Consider the following 24563-nt stretch of genomic DNA (forward strand, 5'->3'; position numbering starts at 1 on the left):
ATTTTTTCCCCCCAGTGTGTTTATGATTTCACATCATATTAGAGTTTGGGGTGTGTTTGAAATTGTTGTTTTTTTTATTTTTTTTTTATTTAAAGAGCCAATTATGTACAAATTTCAGTATTAGTAACAGGAAAACACACCCTCAGCATGACGCTACCACCTCCACGCATGACCGAAGGTTTTTAAAAAGAAACAAAGCAACTTGATTCCTTTGAAACAATCGACTTCTTTACCAACTTCAGCACAGTTGTACGTTCCACTCGTAAATTCAGACCGGTTCTGGAAGCTTATCGAGTGATTCCCCTGCAGTTCTCAACTCGATGCTACTGAATATGTAAATGCTATGCTACTTCTCATAAGATATGAAATAACCAGAAATAAGCAAAAACGATTGTTGGTGGGAACTTAAGTATACTAATCCAAATATAAACAGGGTAGTATGTATAGACTTGCGCTTGCATGCATAACTCTGCCATAAATTAAAACTTGTGCAAATAGTTAACGTTGTTCAAATGCGATTTAGAAAAGACAAATTCTGACACTCATTTAAACACCGAAATGACCCTGAGTGTGTGAATAAGTGTGTGTGTGTGTGTTATATCAGACAGCAGACAAGACAATTCAGTTTTACAGCATTAAAAAAAGAAATCAAATAATTTATTTCTGTGTTCTTTTTCCACATTAAATAAACACTATTGGACATTTCCAGATCAAAAATGACAGAGAGGGGAGATGAGGAGCATGTGTGTGTGTGTGTGTGTGTGTTTGTGTGTATGTGTGGAACAGACATGCAAAAATAAACTATTTGCTCTCCCCCTTTCTTCCTGCCGCATGGGTCTCTCGTTGGAGGTGGTGCGTCCGTCTCTGAAAGACTTGCAGGAACCTCTGCGTGATTGTGCCAATAATAATCTGAGGGGAGTGTTTTTTTGTTTTGTTTTTTTTTTAGCTGGGAATTTATAGTCAGAACCGTTGGGTGGCAGCCGGCGACCTTACTTCGTCTGGCTGACGCTTTATGAAACGAATGCAACACCAGTCAGTGGCTATGAATTGATGATGACAAAGCCCTTCAGTCTGTGATCATGGCCTAAATGGAGGCTGTAATGCCCTTGAAATTCCAGGAAGTGACCGATATTTGCAGAACTGAGAGAGAGTTGTGGATCGTTTTCGTCCAAAAAGCAACACCAACCGGTGGGAAAGGCTGAGGAAAGGTCAACCTTCAGAATGAACCTGGAGCTCTAGAGAGAGGGTCACCAATAAAACTGAAGGATGTCAGACAAGCAGGAACACTTTGCTTCTGGGGGTCTAGGTTATTATTATTATTTTTTGTTTGCTCATCATTCTCACTGAACCTCCGAGTGGGTTAAAGTAGCACAGAAATAAAAAAAAAAGAAAAAAAGAAAGAAATCTAGTCAAATAACTCAGCCCCAACCCCACACATGATAAAAAAAACACCATTATACAAATCTGAATAAAGGAAAATAGGTAATCCGATCAGTGGCTTCAAATACACACGGACACAAACTCACACAGACAGGGTGGCAGCTCTGTTCTTAGGCTCATCTACAATAAACCTGAAATGCCAACAAATGCATGTAGTGTAAATCTGAAAGAGGCGTTCAGCCATAGACTGTCATGACAGCTTCAAATGATCACATGTGTTCTGTTAATAGGCATGGGCCGGTCTGAATAAACACTTCACTGAGCTAATTTAGAACAAAAATGTACATGTTCTTATTACCTTTGTCGATACACCTGCTAAAAGTTGAAAAAGTTATTACTCAGTGACGTTTTTAATCATCTTCCGATTGAATAAACTGAATTAGCAGAGCATTTTAAAATAAACATCTACTATATTTAGTTGTAGTTTCCAAGTGCTCCTGGTGCACAGGGTATTTTTATTTTTGCTGTTCTGTTATATGGAGAGTAACACAAGTGCAACAAGACGGCATTAGGTGGTGCCTTCAAATATCGTCGGAAGTTGGAGCTTCCGAGCTGACGGGTTTAATTCCAAAAAAACAGCGAGGTTTGCAAATTACTTGGCTACTATGGACAACTAGCAACTCTCTCTATTTAAAGTGTTCCATCCATAAAAGAAAAAATGTTTAACTCAAGAGAGCCAACACGATAATTTAAGAGTTTACAATAGTTTAAATGCACGTAGCTATAATGGAGACCGAGTTCGTCAAGGGGTGTGCTTACTTTTGAAAAAACAAATAAAATAAAAAATCTGTCGAGTACATAAACAAGACGCGCTGTTGTACAACTTTATAATTACTTTAATGTAATAAAAACTGCCTGACAATGCTAATAAACAGCTAATTCTGCTAGGTTTTATATGACTAGCCATACTGGATAGCTAGGAGCTAGCAAGCTGTGGTTTTAACACAATTAATTCGATATGGGTGGCGCATTTCTACCTTCCCAACCAAGACTTTCTTTGTGGTAGAAAATATTTCCCAGAAGACAAATTTGTCTCTCATGTAAAATGTTGTCGGCTTTCAACAGCGCTTATTGACTCTTGCCGTGGTATTTAAATTAGGGAAATTTAGAAAGTAAGAAAAATCCTGTGGTTTAATACCGTGCCGTATCGCTTGAAAAACGTGAAACCAGCCCATGCCTACTAGTTAATAACAGGTAAAACATTTCCACTAGTGCCGCATGCCAGCTTCCTGCGGTGCTTTGAATACTGTCGACTAAACCGCGGAAGTCGAGGCGAAGCACGCACTGAAAGCCGACTTAACCATGCAGAAAATCTGAACAGCGCCGACCCACGCTGCTGTTAAAGTCGCAGAACACACACTCTTCTTTACTCGTACACACTGCAGCAATTTAAAAAGAAGTGCATCTGACCTTGTTCTTTTTACTTTTTTGTTTGTTGTAAAGGAAATAATGACCCCAAAGCAGTTGAAACAGTATTTCTTTGCCAGTCAGTGTGAGCTCTCTGAAGGTTCTGGGGGCGAGTCGTGCATCGAGTATTGTGGACCCAGCTGCTTTTCTGACGCATACTGTGGACGAATCCTAAATAAACTGAGCTCAAACAAAAGGAATAAAGATGTTATCTGCTGAGAATACTTGCCTATTTTTCTTCTTTTTATCAACAGTTTAAATACACACAGCATACTCAAACAGGAATCCAGCATAGGGAACAGAAGTGCAGATCTAACTCCAGTCGGTCCTAATGGATAGAGTGGCACTTGAGAATGGGACTGCTCATGTCAATTAGTAAACAGAGACAGCTTGGACATGTATGACCACACCATCCTTGGCAAAGAGTCTCTTTTGGGGGCATTTTGCAGAGGCTGGCAGTGTACTGAAGAGACAGAGAAAGAAAAGAAAAAAAAAAAAAAAAAACAGAAATTAAACTCCCTAAGATCACTCTGAAAGGGTTGGATATTGTGAAAGACATCAAAAATAATAAAAAATAAAGCAGTTGGGCAAAAACTTTGAGGTGATTGTGGATTGATTTGAATTGAACAACTGGTCTGGACCAAAAAAAAATAATAAATAAAAAAAAAAAAAAAAAAAAAAAAAGGAGCTTTGTTTTTCTCTCACATTAAAACACACACAAGTGTTTACAGGCTCTGGTCCAGGTGATGGGAGAGAGACAGCAGAAGTGGGGCGCCGCGCCCAGTGGACAGAACGAGAAACAAACTGAACCATACAGTACGCATCCAAGCAGTCACCCAAAACATGTTCGCTTAAATCTCAGTGAAACCAACAGCAGCACATACAACCAAAAATCACACACACACACGCACACACCCAAAAAAGAAGATCATGTGGCAGTACAAACACATGAGTCAGACTGGATCTTTAACCCTCCCCAACCAAACAAAAGCTTAAAAAACAAAACAAAGCGAAAAAAAACAAAAAAACTTCACAAATATTTTCCTCCCGGTCGCAGCTTCCTGCTTCCCTGCGTGTCATTTCCTGCAGGTCCGTTTGGTCCAGTGTTCTGCAGGATGATTTGGTGTGGTGCCGCTTGTCCTCGTGGAGATCCTGTCATGTCACAGTGCGGGAGACGAGGGGTGGGGGTGGGGGGGCAAAGGAGGAGAAGAGGCCGCCCCTCTTTGTAAAAAATAAAACACGTCTGTTGGCGTTTCAGTCTCTCTCCGCCTAAGCGATAGTTGTTCGGATGTCGAGGAGGAAAGGAAGGTGTGCCTGTGTTGATGCTAACTCCTCGCGTTTCAAAATGGGGGGGTGTTTGTGTGTGTATATATGTGTGTGTGTGTGTGTGTAATGACCAAGGGCGGAGCTCAGGCTGTTGAGCTCCTAGTGTTAGAGGTGAGCAGCACCTGGAGACCCGCCGCCCCACACCCCCTCTAGCGGAGCCAGAGTTTGAGCCGCAGCGCGTCCACCCCGTTCAGGTAGTATCTGAACAGCCGCTTGTCTCTGACAAAACCCAAGTTCTCGTACAGCTTCAGGGCCGACTTATTGGTGATCTCCGTCTCCAGGACGACCTGCGGGTAACACAGAGGATCGCTTAGTAAGCGGGGGCTCTTGAAGGTAAAAGTGGAACTGAATTTACAGCACGTCGTGCGCCGCCTAGCCACGTCGACTTTTTAGCATTTTGGAACCACATTTTTGTCATTTCAATCCTCGCAAATTGAAATTATGAACATAACTTTGCTTAATGGAAACACAGCAATTTTGAAAAGACTTGTGTCTTTTGATAGAAAATTTCTGCCCTGGGTTCGTCGGTCAAAATTGATGGATTTCGCAAGACTGCACTGAAAACACTTTTTTTTTCGCATCACACAAATGACTACTGACTGCCATTATTCCTAATACCTTATCATGTGAACAGGCTTATTCATGAGTGATTTTAATTGAATTTTTCACTTAATAGAAGCATCGCAATTGCAAAATTGTGTTGTTTTTTTCCAACATCAGCAGAATATTGACAAAGATTTGCGCACATCTGTAATGGAAACGCAGCAAGCTAGTAGCACAGACGAGAGTAAACGAATGCGCTCTGCACGCTGTCCCAACAGTGAAGCACAGTGGTGGCAGAATCATGGTGTGGGAGTGCAAAGTTGATTGAATGAAGCTAGATAAAGGGAGAACAGAAGACGTCTCAAAGCATTAATAAAGATCTTCAGAATGAGCACGTTTAACCTAATGCAGGAGTTAAAACAGTCTAGTAGAGTACTGTCGATATTAAATGAAAACTGTTTTTTCAAGAATGTATTACATTTCTTACTTCAAAAAATATTTGTGAAGTTTATGCAAGTGGTTTGAATTTTTGTGCTTTCACAACAAATGTATTTAACAGAATTGCAGAAACAGACTTTCAGTAGGAACTTATATTTTTAAACACTAATAAATTCTTACCAAATATTACAAAAATCATATTTTCCATGTGTTGCTTTATCTCAGCTCTGCACAAATACAATAAATGTGTTTGAGGATTAAATAAAAACTATTTTTTTCCCCCCCGACAGATATATTTTAAAATTTGGACTCAAACTAAAAGAGAGATTGGCTGGTGTTACCTCATCGCAGTCCCCCTCCACCATGGCATAGATGGCCTTTTTCACCAAATTAGTACCTTTAAACGAGAGAGACCCAACAAAGAAGATGAGTTAAGTAAAAAAAAAAAAAAACATAACAGTAATTAAAGTCTGGATGAAGTTTACTAAATTTTTTTTTTTTTTTTAGTGTTTCAAGCCACTCACCAATACTTTTCCTTCTGTGTTTTGAGTCCACGGCCAGCATGGCGATGTAGCCGCGACGAAACATCTTCTTATGCATGTCCAGCTTACAAACGATGGCCCCGACGCACTCCTGCTCCACCATGGCCTGTAACAGAGGCACAGAGTCAGCACTTTGCTCCTCCGAGTGTCAGCCGGGGTCAGCGGATCAGCCATCCGGTCAGATCCACGGGCTCCCCGAGTCGCCTTCTGACTGTCATTTCATCATCATGCTTCCTCTAGCAGCTCGTGTGGCGGTTCTGACCCTTTCGGGGAAGGGAAAGTTCAGAACTTAAGAATCTGATGGTACGTCTGAGGAACCAAATACGTGACTTTCAGCTACTAATAAAGATGTCCTTTTGTTTGCTTCCTTATTGTGAGTTAGCTGATTGAAATTAGAAGTTTTCATTCATGTAAAAGAACGAGAAACTTGTGAGGAGATATTACTCTACTATCATGGTGGAGGAACTAAAAGAGCGCCACCCATCAGTCTGAACAAAGTGTAGTTTTAGAACTACAGCTAGCAAGCGGCTTCCAGCGCATCTGTTCAGCAGCGGCTGAACGGCCTGGTCCGACCCCAACGGCCACCAGCAGACTCAAACTGTCCCGCAGAAAATTACTGGAGCAGCTGCATCCGATCAGAAAGTCCGACTAATATCAGCTGGCTGTCCGTGTGTTAACGCTCCAAAGAACAGAACAGCAAAGCAGGAGGCTATAAACCAACATCAAGCATTTCAAAATCACTGCTAGATCTATATACCATTTGGTAGAGATGCACCAATCTCTACTTGGTGCATCTCTGTCGTTACCGGTTTTTATTTTTCTTGAACTGCATTTTTCTGACTGTGGGAAATTTTTTTTAAGACCAATAGCAAACGAGGAAAAGAGTTCTTATCAACCTTACCAATAATCTGATTTTTTGGGTGTGTTTTTGGCTCCAGTTTTGAGACAAAACATATTGGCATGCAAACTTTCAAAATACTCAGAATTAGAATGTAATAGCCAACAAATACTCACCTCCGCAATAGTTTTTAAAACACTTATCACCCCTATTTTAATAATGTTGAATATATATTGTGTAATCCTAACAGAGGACAAACAATCTACAACTACATTCCTCATTTATGCGTCAAACCATGTACTCTTCACCAAACTAAGCTTTACTAAACTAAACACAAAATTAATCAAATGTTGGTGGTTGATGTATTTATCTTTAAAAACATTACAAAATAAAAATTGGATTTTGCACTATCGGCTGATTAAGGATTATTTGCTGCAACTTCTACAATTCTAGCGATCAATGCGTGGAAACTAACGCTGTGCTGTTTTACGTGAATTCTATTATATTTTGTATACCGTAAAACTGTGGTATTTTTATTCAGAGTTATCATACCTTGATAATCTCTTTTGATAACAGATAAGTTGCTGTATAAATGCTTCGCATGAAATAAACTGACAGGTGATAAATGCTCAGTAACACAGGATGTTAAGACATTTGTGAGTCGAGGACAAAATCTCTGTGGAAGGTTTTCAGGGTCGTACTCACCAGAAAGCAAAGCTGCGGCCAGTTATGGATGAAGTACCTGTACGTGTAAATTGAATAAGGCTCAGACAAGTCCTTGGTGATTAGTCTCATGATCCACGGCATCTGGAGCTCGGACTCGTAGCGGACATAGCGGATGCCGTGGCTGTCTCCCTCAGCTCTACCGGGAGAGCCGCCCAGGTCCAGCCGGGCCAGCTCCACGGCCGGCGGCTGCAGCTGCGGCTCGGCCGGACTCTCCTCCCCGCCGGGCCCGTCGCTGTCACCCGGTTCTCTTGTGGGCTGCGTATGGTCAAACTGGTCCTCGCCTTCGTGGGCCGCCTCGGTTCTCGTGAAAGCCGGCATCCCGTTCACGCTGCTGTTAGTCACAGGAGAGTGGTTGCCGTTTTTGGAGAAGGGGTTGTGGCCTTCGTGCTGACAGTGCTCCGTACTGTTCATGGCGGCCGCAGCCTTGCTGCCACAGCTGCTGTCACAGTTGTCCTCGGACGGTTTGAGATTGTCGGGTCGGCCCTCTGCGCGCTGGTGGTCGTCAGGGTCCTCCGAGGGGCTGACCAAGCCGTTTAGCTGCTGCTGCTCTCCGGCTTGCATTTTCAAGTGGAGCGCCGCCGGGCTAGCCCGGGCTAGCATGTTTTTATGCTTCTTCTTGGCCGACCCTTTGACCTCGTTCGCCGGCTGAGACTTCTTGCCCGTACCGGCGGACACGCTGTCCTCCACGCGGTAGGTCGCCTCTCCGGCTTCCACCGCCGGCTCCGCTCTCCCTGCCCCGGAGAAAGGAGCAACTTCAACCGGGGATGAAGGCAGTGCGTTACTAGGCCCAGGCGGCACTGTGGCCATCCCACCGCATTAAAGTGGAGAGACGCGCTTCGGAAACGTCCAACACAATCTCATCCACAAAGAGAAGAATTACACAACCAATATCTGAAACAGCGAGCCGAATATTGTAAAAAATCCGAGCACTTCTGAGGAGATAATGTGACCGTTGGCGACGTTTGTCACTGCTCTCCCCTCGATTTCCCTGCTGCCGCAAACGCCATTGCAACAGAAGAAGATGTTTTACGGCAGTTGCGTAACCTATGGGTGTTGTAGTCTTTACGACTTAATTAAAACAACGACTGGAGAAAAGATATATAACATGTAACAAGAGACACATTTGAAATACCTAAATGTCTTTTTTTCGCCCTGTGTTTCTGTAGATAAAGATACAAACTCCTCTTGGACTACAGTCGAATTTCTACAAAACTAAATTTTTCAATGATTGATATAGTCGACTATCATTAACACTGTTGAAGAGAAGCGCAATTTAAGCTTATTTTTGAATACATTTTCTCATTTTCTTGTGCAAAGATATTTTGCCATTTAAAAACAATTTACTCAAACATCAGTGTCTTCATAAGGTTGTTTTAAATAAAACAGAAGTTTCTCCAAGTGCAATATTGTTCATTTTTAACTTTAGTCGGAATTTAATTATTTTAACTTTAAACGTAAAAAACTGTATACCTGAACATTGTAAAATAAGTAAAAAATTGCTTTCATGTATTTAGATTTAGTGAATGATTTCACTTTTGAGTTTACAATCACTGAAACGCTATTTAGTGTATCTACTTTCAGTTTTATTTAAACCTTCACATACATAGGAATTTTTAATTACTGGTTTATGTTTTGAATTGTAACACTTTTGTCCCTCGTGAAGAATATGATTTTTTTTTTTTACAGAGGATTAAAAATCGGCGTAACTCTTGGCATCAATTTCTTTACCACAAGAGGGCAAAACGTTGACACTGTAAGTCTCATTACTACAATACCCCAATTTCTCCAGCAGATGGCACCAGTAGATTTGTTTGACACAAATAAATCCATGTTTAAAGTTTAACTTACCGTAATGCGTGCTGTATCTGAATCAGTTTTAAGGCCTTCAAATACACAACCTTACAGATTAAGGTAAAAAAAAAAAGAATATATACAATAAGTACCTGATTTCACCAGTGTTTTGCGGAGGACAGAGACCACAGCCTTGGCAAGGAGAAAAACTGAAATGCCTATAAACCTGCTTTTTGTTCTTGTCATAGCCAATAGCAAAAAAATATACACAGAAAAATATTCCTGTACCGTGCATTGCAAACATAGGCCAGTCATGCCTCTTAATCTTTTCTGTATTCTACCACAAATACTAACGCAGTTTGGTTTTTATGCGAAGGACCAACACAGATTAGAGCATCATTATGATGTGGAACAAAAATGGATTTATTGAAGAAATGTTTACACATAAATAAGGACAAAGAGAACATTATTTAGAGATGCAATCAAGAGACCGGTAATAGTAACTCTGGAAATGCTTCTAACTAATACAAGCTGAGAGGTCTACCATTATTATTATTCTTTAATTTGCCTTTAGTAAAGTATTTTTGAATATAAGATATGACCTTTTTAGAGAAAATAAAAGTCAATGCTGCAAGAAAGATGTTAGAACTACCATTTGTAGTAGCTCCATGCAGAGGACACAGCGCAGATATGGACGAGAGTAACTTTTTGGCCCGCTGAAAACATAATGCAGCCTGATACACTGAAGCTGAAACACAGAAGTGGGAGCATCATGCTGTGGATATGCTTTTTATTTTCATCTGGGGAGAGAAGTCGGGTGACGTTTGAAGAAAGATGAATGTAGCAAGAATACTTTAAAAAGACTGTAAAAAGACTAAATGGGCAAAGATGGTTGAGATTATCTAAAAATATCCAGCTGTGTTTGCAGCAAAAAGCTTCTGGCACACAAATACATGCCACGGCTTTCACAGGTTTTACTTGAATGTATTTTCTATGTTTTCAGTTCTTAAAAATGAGAAAATTCTGAAAAATCTCAGATTTGTGAACTTGATGTCCGGTACTCCTCTGACAGTGCAATGCTTCTTGAAGCATGATCAGATGTTGATCCTTAATCCTTTCACTCATTGCACTTTAGGTATAAACTGTGGCTTTTCCAAGGCACAGAAACTGAAAAGCGCAATGTTGGGTGTTGTTGGATTCATCAAGGAAGATCTCCCTCATTTTAACAGTCCAATTCATCTGGCTTTATTCCTTGTTTTGCAGTATATCTGTGTTTTTCCTGGGTGGCAATGTTGCGCTACTTGTCCTCGGGTTGTTTGCTTTGGCCTGCTTTAGTTTAGTAAAGACATTGTGAGAACTTTTCATCCTCAAAGCCACACACCCATGTCTACAAATAACGGACAAAAACACCAACAAAAAAACTGTCTAGATTGAGATATTTCCCAACCATTTCTGACATGTTCTTGCATATCTACAATGGGATATTTTGAGAAAAATAAAAGCAACATAGTGTTTCTAAAGCATTACCACAAAGACAGAGGCGAAGCGACAGAACGGGAAGAGCGGCGACTCTGTAAACGGGCTAAGCCTGGGGGCTGAAAACTAACTGAAGAGCTCGAATCAGACATGCACAATCAGTTCCCCTTCAAATCTTCTTTGCAGGCCTATCTACTTTAGCAGGCTTCTCTTAATTACTTTCTCTATCACTTAGAGAGCTGCGCTTGCTTGGGACTAAGAGCAGAAAGTGTCTTGCCAGAGTCATTTGGCTGCTTTGAGCCTATATTTATTTAGGCCTATCTTCTTTCTCACATGCCCGTCCTTTGCCTCTTCCTACCCCCGCCACTGTACCCGCTCCTCCCGTTACCCCCCTCCTCCTCCTCCTCCCTCCTGCTTTCATTATACACTGCTTCTGTCTCTATTCGCCACTGTTTCCATACCGCCTCTACCGTTTTCCAAATATCTCCGGGGTGTCGGTTGCATCATGTGACTGGTGTGCTTGTGATTACAGCTTTTTGGCAGACGTGTCTGCATGCGAGCGAGGATCCAAAACACCTTGGAAAAACAAAAAGCCAGCGAAGGGGTATGAGGTCAGCGAGGCGCTACAGGCAGAGAGTCAGAACACGGACTGACACTCCAATCTAGTTTTTGCCTCTCAGGTTTTTGGGTTTCCACCTCCTTCCTCCGCCTGCGACGCCGGTCCGGTCTCTTCATCTCCCCGTGTCCTCCTGCTTTTTGTTTTTTCCCCCTGTTTCTTTCTCTCACTGAGGCATCTGGTCTGCCATAGCTGTGTTTAATTAGTTTCTGTTGGGTTAATTAGGGACAAAGTTGGGGAGGGGGGTCACACCGGAACAAAAGCGGGTCAGGCTGGACGGATGCAGGTGCTCCCGAGTGGCTGCCAGGTTCCACAGTTCAGATTAAGATGGCTGCAGATTATCTGGGGCCTCGGAGAAACACAATGGCCTATGAAAGTATACTTGAACTTTCCCCCATTTTGTCTCAGACTTGTATGTATTTTATTGGAATTTTATGCAATGGAGTAACATAAAGTATGAGCTTACTGTAGATAAAATTCAGGACATTGTGGCATGGATTTGTATCAGTCCCTCCTGAGTCGGTACTTTTATTGAACCATCTTTTGTAGTTCTTCTTAGGACATCTAAAGACTGAACTTCTACTACGCTGCAGATCGGATGGGGAATCTCTATGCTCATCTCTTTTCAAGTCTCAATTGGATTTAGGTCATTACTTTGACTAGACCATGCATTGTTGGGCTTGTTAGGTTTGGCTTAGCTACTGCTAAGTATGTTGTTCTTTGGGCAGTTGGCCTTTGTTTGGGCCCGCGTACTCCAGTTAGCGATTAATCGATTGCTAAATTAGTTGACGATTATTTCAATAATCGTTCGTTTCATCAGGACTGTTAGTGTGACATTTGTGGTTGCAACATTTCAAAGTATAAAAAGTTGAAGGCGTATGAACACTTTTACACAAGTCAAAGGCAGAGGAGCGTCCATGCCGACATGGCATGGCAGTCTTTCTTCTTACAGTCTTTCTTCTTACTTCTCAGAACAAGCCGCAATCGCAGTCGTCCCGACTCAAGCTAGCTTTCACGCCCTTCCCTCCCACATCACAGAGTGGATCCGTGGAACCTTTTGTTCCACTACCCCGTTGCCACGCAAAAGGTGTCCCCTTGTTCAAATCACTCCCAGCTCCCTTCTTCGTCTTCGAGTGGCAGCTAAAATGCTTCTTCTCTCCTTTGTTCCCTGGCTCCTGCAGAAAGAGGAAGAAAGAAAGAAAGAAAAAGAAGCCTACATGTGAGCAATCCAAGCTAGTGAAGTGAACATAAAACGAGCGAAGGCTGCCTGTGAAGTGTACATCAGTTGCACGAGTGCGGTGATCACAGAAATGAAATGCTGCTTCACTTTGAGGATTGTTTGTTCTTCCTCTCAAATGTGTCCGCAACGCTTAGACGGGGCGTGCGCTTAGAGGCAGAGAAGAGGTACGGCTTGACCTTTATAATCTGTCCCGCAGAGATGACGAGGGACCAGATGAGATGAGATATCAGAGCGGAGGAGAGGAGAAGGAGAGGAGGGCCCTCTGGCATGGCTGGAGCCCCCTCGGTGGTTGACAATCCTAGGGCCCTTTAGACAGGCGCCAGCCCAGCGGGGAACCAGAGACAATCACCCAGCACCAGATTCAATGCACAGAGATGGAGGGATGTGTCGAGGTGAGGAGTGATACTGAGGCGAGGAAAGGTCTACAGGCCGGAGCGGGAAGAGTGCTGAATCAGGAGAGACAATCAGGACGAGGCGAAGAGAGAAGAAGTCAAAGGAACGAACGCGCCAGCGAGGGACAGATAGTGTATATTTCCCTCCGTAGCAGTTTTTATCGCCAGCCCAGATCGTGGCGTACGAACAGTGATCCAAGTCAACCATCTGCTGGGGCTAGATAAGCCTGGGAGAGCTGTGCATTGAACTGTCACTCAGGGAGGAGCGCGGAGACAGAAGAAGAGAGGAGGGGAAACGGAGGAGAAATGAAGACAGAACGGGAGAGAGCTGGAAAGATGAAGGAAAGAGAGGAGGAGGGAGGGAGTGACGGGGGGGGGGTGTACAAGGTATGAACAGTGAAAGGAGAAGATTGTGGCAGATTCTTGTTAAAGACTTAACGTCAACTAGATGTCCGGCCCTGTCCCGTCTGATCTCCGAATAATCCCCCAGTTAATGGGAGGAATAATAATAATAATGAAAAAAAAAAAAAACCCAGGCTGCTTGTTTGGTTTTACGCGCCTTCAGCCCACGTTTTACACGACTCCTTATCGAGCACGCGGTGACACAAGGCTGTTTGCTTCCTGTCACATGTGTGCGGACGTCAAAGCCGTCCAAATGAAGCTTTTTGACATGTGAAACAACACTGTAATTCACACTTATCTGCGCGCGCCGCGTTGTAACGTGTGTGTAGGAGCTGAGTCGATCAGACAGCTCCAGCGGTGGGGTTCGTGCAGGTGATTAAAGGTAAATCCCCGCTTAAACGTGCATAACTGAGAACGACGCGGCTGGCTTATACACACGTGCAGAAGAGAGACAAAGTAGAGGTGGAAAAAATATCGACAGCATCGAAACCAAGCTGACATCAGTATCGATAAGATTGATACTTTACTTTCAGATTCCCCCTTTAAAGTTTACTTTCATTTTGAAGAATATTGAATATTGAAGTGTCTTAACTCGAGGTTTTGTTTCGATTTGTTCTCAAAGGATAATTTGTTGGCACTTTGTTTATGCAGGAAAAGATATATTTTTCTTTTCTACTGTTTCTGTTCATCACGTTAAAATTTTATGGAAGTATTTTGCAGACACCAATGCCGTTTGTGTTCAGTTTTAACAAAAATTTTAAAGGAAAAACCACATAAACAACTAAACGACAGAAGTCGGAAGATCAAAGTTGAATAAAATGTAGCAGTATTGTATCGGCGATACAATATCATATCGGTGATATTCATGCTGTATTTACTTGGTATCAAACTGATACCAAAAAAAATGCCGTATCGCACACCTCTAAGGCAAAGTGATCTAAACTGGCTTTATACGCACAGATCAGTGTGTTTCTAGTGTGCTACTGTGGGGCGTGAATTAAGGCCAGGAGGGGGTCGGGCAGGGGAGCGGTGGGGGGGTAGAAAGGGATTAGCTTAGGCCAGTTGGATCATTTTACAGCCGGAGGACCCCCCCTTCACCCTCTGCAGTCTCCTGGACAATGAGGATTAAACTCCTCTTGTTCCTCAACTCTGAAAAAACGGCAGGACGACAAAGACACTTATTCCTCCTGGGTCCCCCCTCTCCTCCTTCCCAAACTCGATGTGGCGGCAAAGAGAGGAGAGGATGGAGGGAAGAGGAGGAGGAGGGGTGGTAGGCAGGAAGAGGCAGGGGGTCTATCAAAAAATTAATCCCTTCACAGTTTCCTCTGGGTGTAAAGTGAGATATGAGGCAGACATGTCTAATGAAACGCTACAGTCATCTAAGGGCCAGGCGATAAAGCTTACATTAAGCTAATGGAGGCCATCATTAGTGGCTCTATTAGGAGGATTGAGATTTTTCGTGTTCTCCTTTGGTGATCCGTATGAAACAAATATCCAGTCCGGCCTCTTTTCCACGGAAAAGTTCTGTGTAGGCGAACACTGAACTTTTCACTTGCACAGAAAAGCTAAAAGGGACAAACATGTAAACAAACAGAACCTCCTCAGATGACACAGCGACATTTGATTGTCTTTACATTTCCGCGTTTGTCTTGTCTTAAAATATGCCTTACTTATCTAAAGCTGAGTTTTACATCAACTCTCATTCCTGGTGACTTTTAGCAATAATTAACCATGAGCTCCTCTAAGCATGCTGCAGTCTAAAAGTAACCTGTAAAACGTAACACAACAGGAATTTGATGGCAGTACGGGTTTTTATGCAACTGTTACCAGAATTAGTAAAACAATTAGTAAAGAGAAGACTAGACGGTGGACATTAACTTGTGCTTTGAAAGCTAAGGACTATTTAATGCTTTAAATTTGATTTGTTTCCTGGGTGTTTAACAAGATAGACCAAACCTTAGGATATAATCCTGAAGCAGAAGGAAAATAAAAAATGCTTTTCTACATTTTTCACTCATCTACTCTTGCCCACATCTATAGTCAAAGCAATTGACACCCTGCAGTAAGATGGATAGACAAATAAGGAGCAAAGAAGCAGCAAGAAGTGGAACTGTGGACTCATCAAGTCTCCATTACAACCATCGGATGCTGTCTACATGACTGGTCTTTTGAGAGTAAATCAAAGAAAAAAAACTTTTTTTCTGTCCTACCATCACAAATGTAAACATGTGGAGCTTTTCTCTACTGTTTGTGTGGTCAGGTGGGACTGGGATTTAGCTTTTTTAGGGACGATGATGTGGAAAATCTCGCTGGATGCCCTTCTAAGTTTGGTCTGGGTTGTGTGATGCTGTGGGCCTGCTTCTCGTGACTGAAGAGCATAGCACGATGAACCAGGAGGTCTTAGAACTGAAAATTGCTCTCCAGTGGTTCTTTCGACAGAATAATGATTCAAAGCGATCCCTAGACTGAAGCAGAACTCGGTGGATTTAGAAATTTGGTGGAAAAATTCCATCAAAGCAAATTAATATTTGAGGGGGGAAAAAAAGTGGCATGTACAAAACATTGAGAACAGGGATGTTTGAAATGGCACTTTATCCAACGATGCAGGATTAGATTTAGCATATCTCCCAAGAAAGACAGATGAAGTTACAACGTTCTGCTAGGAATGAGAGGCAAAACTAAAAAAAAAAAAAAAAAAGTTTTGTGATGTCGACATTCAGGGATCAAATTTATTGTCCAAATCCGTGTGAGAGGGACAATGAAGAAGGAAGACAAAAGAAACAGAAGTGCCCGGACTTAATCTGGGAATTGAAAACGAGGTAGTTGTAGGAATGTAAAGAGGGGAGTGAAAGAAGGAGGGCGAGAAACACAACAGAGGCAGGGGGATTCAGAGGAGGAGCACTTCTTCCAAAAAAAAAAAAAAAGAAGTTCTTTTAGTTTTGGGGAATTAAAAAAAAAAGAGCAAAAGATAAGCCTCTTCTCTCCTCCTGGACGCAGTGTCAAACCCAATCAGTGTCTGTTCTGGCACTGCTGCTCGTCTCCCAGGCTCCGGCTCACAATGGAGCCCAGCCTCGGCCGCTACACCTCTCGCTTCCAATCTGCCTCCTCCAGGACGGGCCTGAAAGCAGCGCAGATTCTTCGCATTCTCATAAAACGTCCCCGGGTGGTGAGAATTGGATTAGCTGAAAAAAATATAACCCCCTCCACCACCACCCCTCGGAAAAAAAACACAACCCCACCAGAAAAAAAAACAAAAAAAAAAAAACAGCCTTCAGTGTCTTTAAATGGGCTCATGTTGATTTTGACAGATATTATCAAGTCTGTGTTGCTCAAAAGCCGAAATCCTTATGAGTGAGGATAAACGGCCGAGTGTAGGTAGTGGCATTGTGCTGTAAGGATCTCAAGAATGAGACTTTGTGTCGGGTTACATGCACAGGGACAACAAGCGCGGATAAACTGCACAGCGATTACATCAAACAATCCCTGAGCTGCGTAGTCCCGCGCTAATAAACGTGAGCAACAAGGCCTGATCTTTAAATACCTTGCCACTGCAAAAAATAAATGTCTGTCTTGAATAGACAGCCCCCTAAATCGCATTGTTGAGCAAATCCTGTATTAAAAGCAAAGGGTTACTCTGTATTTATACTCTTGAAGACTTTGGTTAAGCCGGTGCTGCTGCCACTTTGCAGCGCGGGCCTCTTCCAGCCAGAGTAAATCCGTCTCTCAGCGGCCATCTTTTTTCTTTTTTTTTTCACACGCTTCAACACTCAACACCCGACCACCGCCGCCCCCACGCCCCCGGCCAGTGTTTACCCGTCACTGAACAATGGCTGGTTACTGGCAATTAAACAGCATTTTCTGAGGAATCCGCGGCTCTGGTCTAATGGCATTACTGTTGGATGATTCAGTCCCTGAATAGTCAACAGGATTTTGCCTCTCACCAGGAAAATACTGCTTCATCGAATTAGCCGTATTACATAGATTTGCCCAAAGCTGATGATTCAGGGTTCACAGATTACCGCTCCCTTAAAGATTCCTGGGAGAACGGAGCGATAGGCCAAGGGAGTGATGGATCCGACGCCTCAAAGCTGCTTTCGCTGCCTCCTTCAGGAGATAACTTGCTTACCTGAACACAGGCATGCTTACGCAAACCACACCGAGCTTCTCCAGCGTGAACTTTAACATCAAATGGCGTGCGGCTCGGTCGGGCACGCAACAATGCAGGAGCAAACTGCACATTGTGGCCTTTGACCTTTCGCGAGTCGACTCGAGCTAGGCAGCTCAAGGAACCGGGAAGATCGGCCAAGTCCATTATCTCACAATGAAGGGCTAATTACCGGGCCTGCAAGCCTCAAATCACACGGCAGCAGACAGTCTGCCGCTGTCCTCTGCTCACCCAACATCTTAATTGCTCTTTTATTCTCTCTGTGTTTCTACAGTGTCTCTCTCTCCGACTCGGTCCTCTTCCCGCCTCAGTCATTTCACACATAAAAGCAGGATGCTAATTGCTTGCTGTGGAAATACCGGGCCTGTGATTACCCAGGCACTGGGCTTGGCTGGCCTGCATCTCCCTCTGTCTGTAAGAGGGGAACTGTTGAACCGGTGTTGTAAAAATAGAAAGCTGCAGCAGCAGCAAATGGAAATTCATTTGGGGCACGGGGCAGGGATGCGACCGTTGCGGACTGTCATTGTGGTCAGGAGGCAAGCCTGAAAAATGCTTGAAGTGAAGACTCAGGTAAAACAGTCCCTGCTGCTTTAGATGTTGTCGCTATTAGAAACAGATTTATTGTGATTGTAATAATTTGAACATCGGTGATGCCAGTATTGACAAAGTGACTCATCATTCCTGACTGGTTAATTTAGTAGAAGTTGAGTTATGGTCTCCTTGGTGTACCCATGGTGTACCCATACACCGTCACAATGCCACACTCAGTTACTTGGTCATTTATGTACAACAGCTGTGTATTGCTATCTTACAAAACAACAGGACTCTTCCAATAGACTCCATGCAATTCAACCACAAGAAGCTCATGCTTCTCAAATAAACCCTCTACCGTTAACCACATGTCTAAAATGGCTTGACAGAGTTATGGTGTGCCTCAGGGAGTAGCTCTGAGATCCTTTCGTTAACATCATTGTGGTTTATTGATTTGCTATGTGACACTTCAATTATAATTGACACTTCTTATAATTGTGAAGTAGATGGGAAATGATAGATAGTTGTCTTTATTTGCATGTGGAGAATAGCAAGCTTCCCCATTCTTTCCTGCAAAATAGCACAAACTCATCGAGATCGGATGGTAGGCATTTGTGAACACAACATTTCAAATCTGCTCACAGATCCCCTACTGGATTTAGGTCTGGACTCCAACCAGGACATTACAACATATGAATGTGCTTTCCTGTAAACCATTCATTTGTATATTGTTGTTTTCCATTATGTAGAACACTAGTAAAGTGGGAATGACCCTAAGGTCAACTTCTTTGACTGGTTCAATATCTTTTTACCTGACTTATGACTAGTACAGAAACATTTCCCCCAATGATTTCCTTCTAGTTAGAGCCAATATTGATTTTATAATCTTACCTCTCACATTTGTAGCCCTAAATAACCTTACCCTTGATGACATCGCTGGCTCGTTGTCCTGCCACAGCGGGTACCCATTGACATCAAGCACTCTTTTACTCTGCTAATGTTAATGATGCTTTTTTAGTTGGTTTGTTTCCATTCACTTAAGAACAATCTTGGTAGCCTTTAGCAATCTCTGCATTGCTGACTGAGTCAATAACCTACCACTCAGTCAATGCTTTGTCGCTATTTCAAACCAGATCTCTAATAATCGTGGTGGAAATAGGAACGAGCAAGTTATTCTTAAGTAGTTCTTCACATGCTTTGTCCAAGATGTTGGAAAGTTTCTCCAATGTGAGCTGAGATATTGCAATGATTGGCGGCCCTGGTGTTGGCGGTGGTGGTGGGCAAGCGGGGCTGGAGGGGTGTGGGTCGGCTGTTCAAAGGCTGGCTTTTTATAATGTTGGTCAGTTGGGGATTAAGGTCCTCTGTGCAGCAGAATAGCCCCTCTAATTAAAAAGGATAAGAAGGCAGAGAAATAGCGAGAGGCACGGGAGGAAGCAAAGAGAGAGGGAGAGGGGAGAGCAAATTTGCAGAGAAAAGAAAGAAAAGAAAAACTGTTTTCAGTGGCAGTGCTGCAGCCGGGCCTAGCAATTCAGACGGGATTAACTTTACACTCCTCCCCCTTATTTCTGTCTCTCTCTCTCTTTCTCCACAATCTCTTTCCATTGTGGAGTTTCCGAACTTTACTCTCCACATGCAATCTGCTCTCTAGGAAAGATACGCATTCAAAGCGTGTAGGTGGGCCCCAAAAAGCTACATCTGTAGAGCTTGTTTTTGTTGTTGTTGAACTTAAACAATACACTTTTTCATGTGCTGATGATTTGTAAAAAACAATTTGGGGTTTTACAGATAAACTTGTGTGCTTGCCATCGGCAGAATTTGAATAGAGGAGCTGTGTGCTGTGCCCCAGATGCCGGCTGACAGTAGGTGGGCTGTTTGCTGTGGGGATGCCAGGTTGTGTTTTTGTTTGGCCCTCCTCTGTCCCGCCTGCTTCCCTCCCCCTGGCCAGTGGGGGGTCCCGGGCTCCCGGGGTGCGTCCCTGCTGACCAGTACCCAGGTATGAGGCTTTTCGGCTTGGCTAACACTAGCCACAGGCTGTGGGAGGTTAACGAGGTACCAGCAGCCACAAGACACTAAACCCTCCCATGGGCAAACCACAAGTGGTGGATGTATCTCAATGAAGGGCATGAATAAGATATAAGACAGCAGTAGAGAGCGTATGGAGTAGAAAATAAAGAGTTACTGTTTCTGGAGGTAATCCTCCTCCAAGCCATTTAATGAAGTGCTTTTCTTCATAAATAACAAGATAAAGGCTGATGTTTCATTTAAAAAACTTAACTAGTACTGTACATAATTGGACTAAAGGAGCGTCTGATGAGTCTTGCAATAAGTTTTAAAATGGCGGACCCCTTTGCTCCTACCGTAGAAGTCATTGAGTAATCAAACTGGCATTTCAAGGCTCTATTTATAATCAAATTCAAGATAAATTAGCATCTCTGCAGTGTGATTTTAGTCCAAGTTGGAACCAAAATCACAACTGATGTGTGACACTGTACCCATACACCGTCACAATACCACACTCTTGATCAAGCTGACTATTACTGTTTTCAATCTACCTTTGTTTCAAAGCATCAGGATCAGAGCATAACAACAATAGCTCAATGTTAATCCAAAACGCCACCTCTGTTGGGCTACAAATCACAATGTGGCTGGATGAAATCATCTTGGTTGACTAGTGAATGAGGTGAAGAAGAAATCCTACCGGTAGAGCACCATTCTTAAAAATTCACAGCATGTCAGCTGAACTACCTTACCACCAATTTAGGTCTGAACTAAATCTATTAGACTTCTCAAAGATTAGAATATTCTGAAGCACCTGCTCTCCAGAGTGACAGCAGCTAATCCAGATACACAATGGGTCAGCATCCTCCAATTGGATCCTTGTGACCGTCCACAAAAAAGTAGCTACAGCTTCTTCCAACATGCTTCCTGTCAATAAATCTATCAATGTTAGGTGGCTAAAGAGAAACCTTTTGTCCGATACAGTTCTGAGAGTGTCAGCGTGGAACAGATGGACCCGGCAAGGCAGGCCAAGCCATTGATTTGACCTTGACACAGACAGCTGAGCTGAAGTGAATGAAGCAAAAACTGGACTCATAAAGCAACACTTTACAGGAGCCGTTTGTCTTGATCTGTTTATTTTTGCTCAATTTGACGAAATGATCAAGTTTACCAATTAAAGTCTTGGATGAACAGACTAAGTGGAGAGCGCCTTCCTCGGCAGCCGGGCCCGCTCTGTAGTGGCAGAGTCAGTCCCACGATCCTTAGCCTTCGGTTCGTCTCCCTGACAGCAGGAGAAGCGTGACGCCGTCGATTCGCTGGGAGACAGGGGGAGGGCACATTGCCACAGACATTAACAAGCGTCTTCACCTTTTAACAAGCACGGCCCCGTTTAGCTGAAACGCTCCCCTGGGCTATTAGATATTTTCCGATGAATTATATATCAGAGAGTGAAGATGAAAGCGCTCAGTGTGAGCCAAGAACATAGCTGGGGGGACAACAAGGGGAGCAGATTTTTTAAGCCTGGTTAGGCTGTTTGTTTTCTGATCGTTCAGGGAAAATGGGAAAACTCCACTCGGAGGCTACCGTAAAACTGCAATCAGGAGGAATATTAGCATCACTATGCTAAAAAAAAAGACTCTATAAAAGTCAATTATTAATGGTATTAATATTAGCCATCAAAATTGTGATGTGTTTAACCAAACAGATTCTAATATTAGGCACTTTATTATTTGCCCTCTAAATATTTGGACTGAAATTTAACTGAAGATGTTGGTTAAGTCAATATTAGCTATTTTCATTCGTAGAGTTTAGAGGAGGTAATGGTAAAGCAATTGTTTTTATTTGGCAGTGAGAAAAGGAGGAAGACATCTTGGAAATCAAACCCTAGAGGGCTAAAAGTTTCACCATGTCTTGCTACAAGCTAATATGTTTACATAGCATTTATTATGAATTAATACGTCAACTTAGTGAGACATTAAGAGCTATAAGATTTGTGGTTGAGAAACTTTCTTTACTGAAGCAAATATTTGAGCTAAGTGCTGAATGCTAATGCTAAAGTAAAATTTGCTAGCAACCTTCGTATGCTACTAATGCGATAAAAAATGCTACTATGATTAATTGGATGCGATGTCCAACTGGGTACGTTGAGTCTAATAATTTACTAAGGCTTGTGTAATGAGTGAATATGTAACCTTGACAGAAGTTATAGAGTGTCAAAAGACTTGTGGTTGAGGTAGTGTGTCTTTACAAGAGTTTAACTTGGTATTTACCTTCAGCTAGGTTACCTAGTTGTAGCTAACCTACATGTGCTCAATGGCATTAACGCAGACATTAAGGGTTACATGCCACATTTTAAAAGTTTGTTACAATTTCAGTAGTATCCTATGCTTTAATTAAATAAATGTATATTTTTACCATTATACTGCATATTGAAAAAACATGTAATCTGTGACATTAACATTTTTTATACCTATTTTCTTATATCTTGATTATTTTCTTTAACACATCTTATTCATGTTTTTTATAAATATATGAGCATATAAATCTGAAGTTTGGAGGACTAGCTTGCATGGAGTACAGTCTGCTCACAAAGGTCTCATTGATTTTCATCTAAACTAAAAGGCCAACAGCCTCGCAGTCTGTTCATCTGGCATTCAGACGCCTAATTAGTTCCCTAACCTGCTGCTTGTTGGAGAGCATCGGTTGAAACCGCCGCCGAGGCTGAAGCTTTGGCCGACTAGAATCACACAAAAGACAAAGAATCTAAATGAGATTGAACCTGGATTAAACCAGAGTGGTGAAGATCTGTGGAAACAGAGGAGTGGAATTAGCTTCTGATAATCTGGTGCATGCGTTTTTATAATCCTGAGATGCAAAACACAGTGAGACCATGTGAAGGGGCTAATGTTACATGAACTTTATTTTCCAGTATCAGACATTATGTTTTCAACCAGCTGATGTAGATTTTTCTAACAAAATCGAAAGAAGTCAAATTTCCACCTCTAGCTTCTTTGGATATTTTGCTTTTTATTGTAGAGATTAATTTGATTTTTGACAATGTTTTTAGTCTAACCTTTGTTTTTTTCTTTTATAAGTTTACTTTATTGATTTTTTTTAAACCTAATATCTGTAGGAATAAAACCAGTTTAAAACATTCCATTGGTTCTGGCCTCTGCTCTTTTGGATCAGCCACTTTGTGCTCCCTTTTGGTAACACAAACTCTAAACATGTTGCCTTCATCTTTCAGTACCTTTGGACTTCGATTTGACCTCAAACTTCAGTTTGGATCTGTAAGATAAATTGTAGACAAAAGAGTCAAGAAGGAGGTGAAAGTTTTTGTTTTGTTTTCTGGATTAGTTGGCAGTAACTGTAGATGAAATGTCACTGTAGCAACTTACTTCTCTAATAGCTTAATGAACTAACAGATCAAAATTATAATAGTCATTTTCTATAGCCAAAAAGGCAAAGTTAAAATGGATAAAGACCTTTAAAATGTGCTAAACTCAGTGGCCTTTCTTCTTGTTACCTCCATGTAGAAAGGTGTCCCTCTTGGCTCTTGTAATAAGGCCAACACTTTTTAAAATTTGTATTTCTGTGTGAGTCCATGTATGTTGTCCCTGTCAACTTTGTCTTGCTATAAATTATGTTTTAATTTTAACTGATGAAAACTTTTACTTTAAGCTTCTTTTTTATCTCAAACTACAGGTGTTCTTTTTGTGTGCCCTGTTCTCATTTCACACAAAGAAACAACTTCATCCATTTTCTTTGTCCCTTAGTGGGGTCGGGAGGGGTGTTGATGCCTATCTCCAGCTAACATTCCAGGCGAGAGGCAGGGTACATCCTGGACAGGTCGCCAGTCTGTCGCAGGGCAACACAGAGACACAGGACAAACATGCACACACACACTCACACCTACGGGCAATTTTGGAGAGGCCAATTAACCTGACAGTCTTGTTTTTGGACTGTGGGACACACATGCACAGGGAGAACATGCAAACTCCATGCAGAAAGACTGGGGCCAGGAATCGAACCCAGAACATTCTTGCTGCAAGGCAACAGCTCTACCAACTGCGCCACCCAAAAAAAGAAACAACTTCTATCACATAAAATATAATGACTGGAGTAAGTGCTTTTCAAGTTGTTGTAGTTTGCAAATGGATGAATTTTGGTCAAAGGAGATAAAAGATTTATAGATTTTCTTCCTAACATTCGCTGTTATCCAATTTCTCGTTGCTTTAGTTGTATTGCAGCCACATGTTTCTATCCTTTCACCTCTGCAAATCAAATTTCACTCTCATTTCCATTGGTTGCTAAAATTCCTCTCCTCCCTCTCAAACACACTCACACACTTTCTCTCTCTCTCCCCCAATAAATACTGAGCATCTCTCAGTTTAATCCGCATCCAACGAGGTTATCCGGAAGGAAACAAATCAAAGCCGCTTGATGGGTCTATAAGCCCAACCAAAGGATCGTTTTATATAAACAGAAGACTGAAGTAAGTAGGATCCTTTTTCCTTTTTTTGTTGTTGATTTTTTTTTTTTTTTTTCCTTTTTAGGATTTTCCTTTAATTTACAGTCAGACCGGGCAGCTTACAGGGAGATAATTGAGGAGGCGTGTTTGAGGGGAGGTGGGGGGAACTTTTCTCCCCTTTTCCAACCAAAGGAGCATTCAGGCAATGAATTTCAGGACAG

At 42.3% G+C, this 24563-nt stretch overlaps 1 protein-coding gene across 2 annotated transcripts; it reads right to left on the reverse strand.

Moving 5' to 3' along the window:
* Positions 1-625: 625 nt before the first annotated feature.
* naa30 (N-alpha-acetyltransferase 30, NatC catalytic subunit) lies at positions 626-8550 on the reverse strand. 2 transcript variants are annotated; one of them, XM_088001841.1, is made up of 5 exons: positions 7240-8550; positions 5679-5802; positions 5496-5551; positions 4296-4460; positions 626-3310 (listed from the first exon to the last, which is right to left on the reverse strand). In XM_088001841.1, exons 1-4 carry the CDS (start codon positions 8065-8067, stop codon positions 4323-4325), a joined length of 1146 nt encoding a protein of 381 aa, XP_087857967.1. In that variant the 5' UTR covers positions 8068-8550; the 3' UTR covers positions 626-3310; positions 4296-4322. The 2 variants fall into 2 exon arrangements, with proteins under 2 accessions (XP_087857967.1, XP_014849809.1); XM_014994323.2 differs by having other exon boundaries at positions 626-4460; positions 7240-8549.
* Positions 8551-24563: the final 16013 nt, after the last annotated feature.

This window comes from Poecilia mexicana, unplaced genomic scaffold (genome assembly GCF_051168715.1).
Source record: "Poecilia mexicana isolate PSO_F unplaced genomic scaffold, ASM5116871v1 scaffold_21, whole genome shotgun sequence".
Taxonomy (NCBI): domain Eukaryota; kingdom Metazoa; phylum Chordata; class Actinopteri; order Cyprinodontiformes; family Poeciliidae; genus Poecilia; species Poecilia mexicana.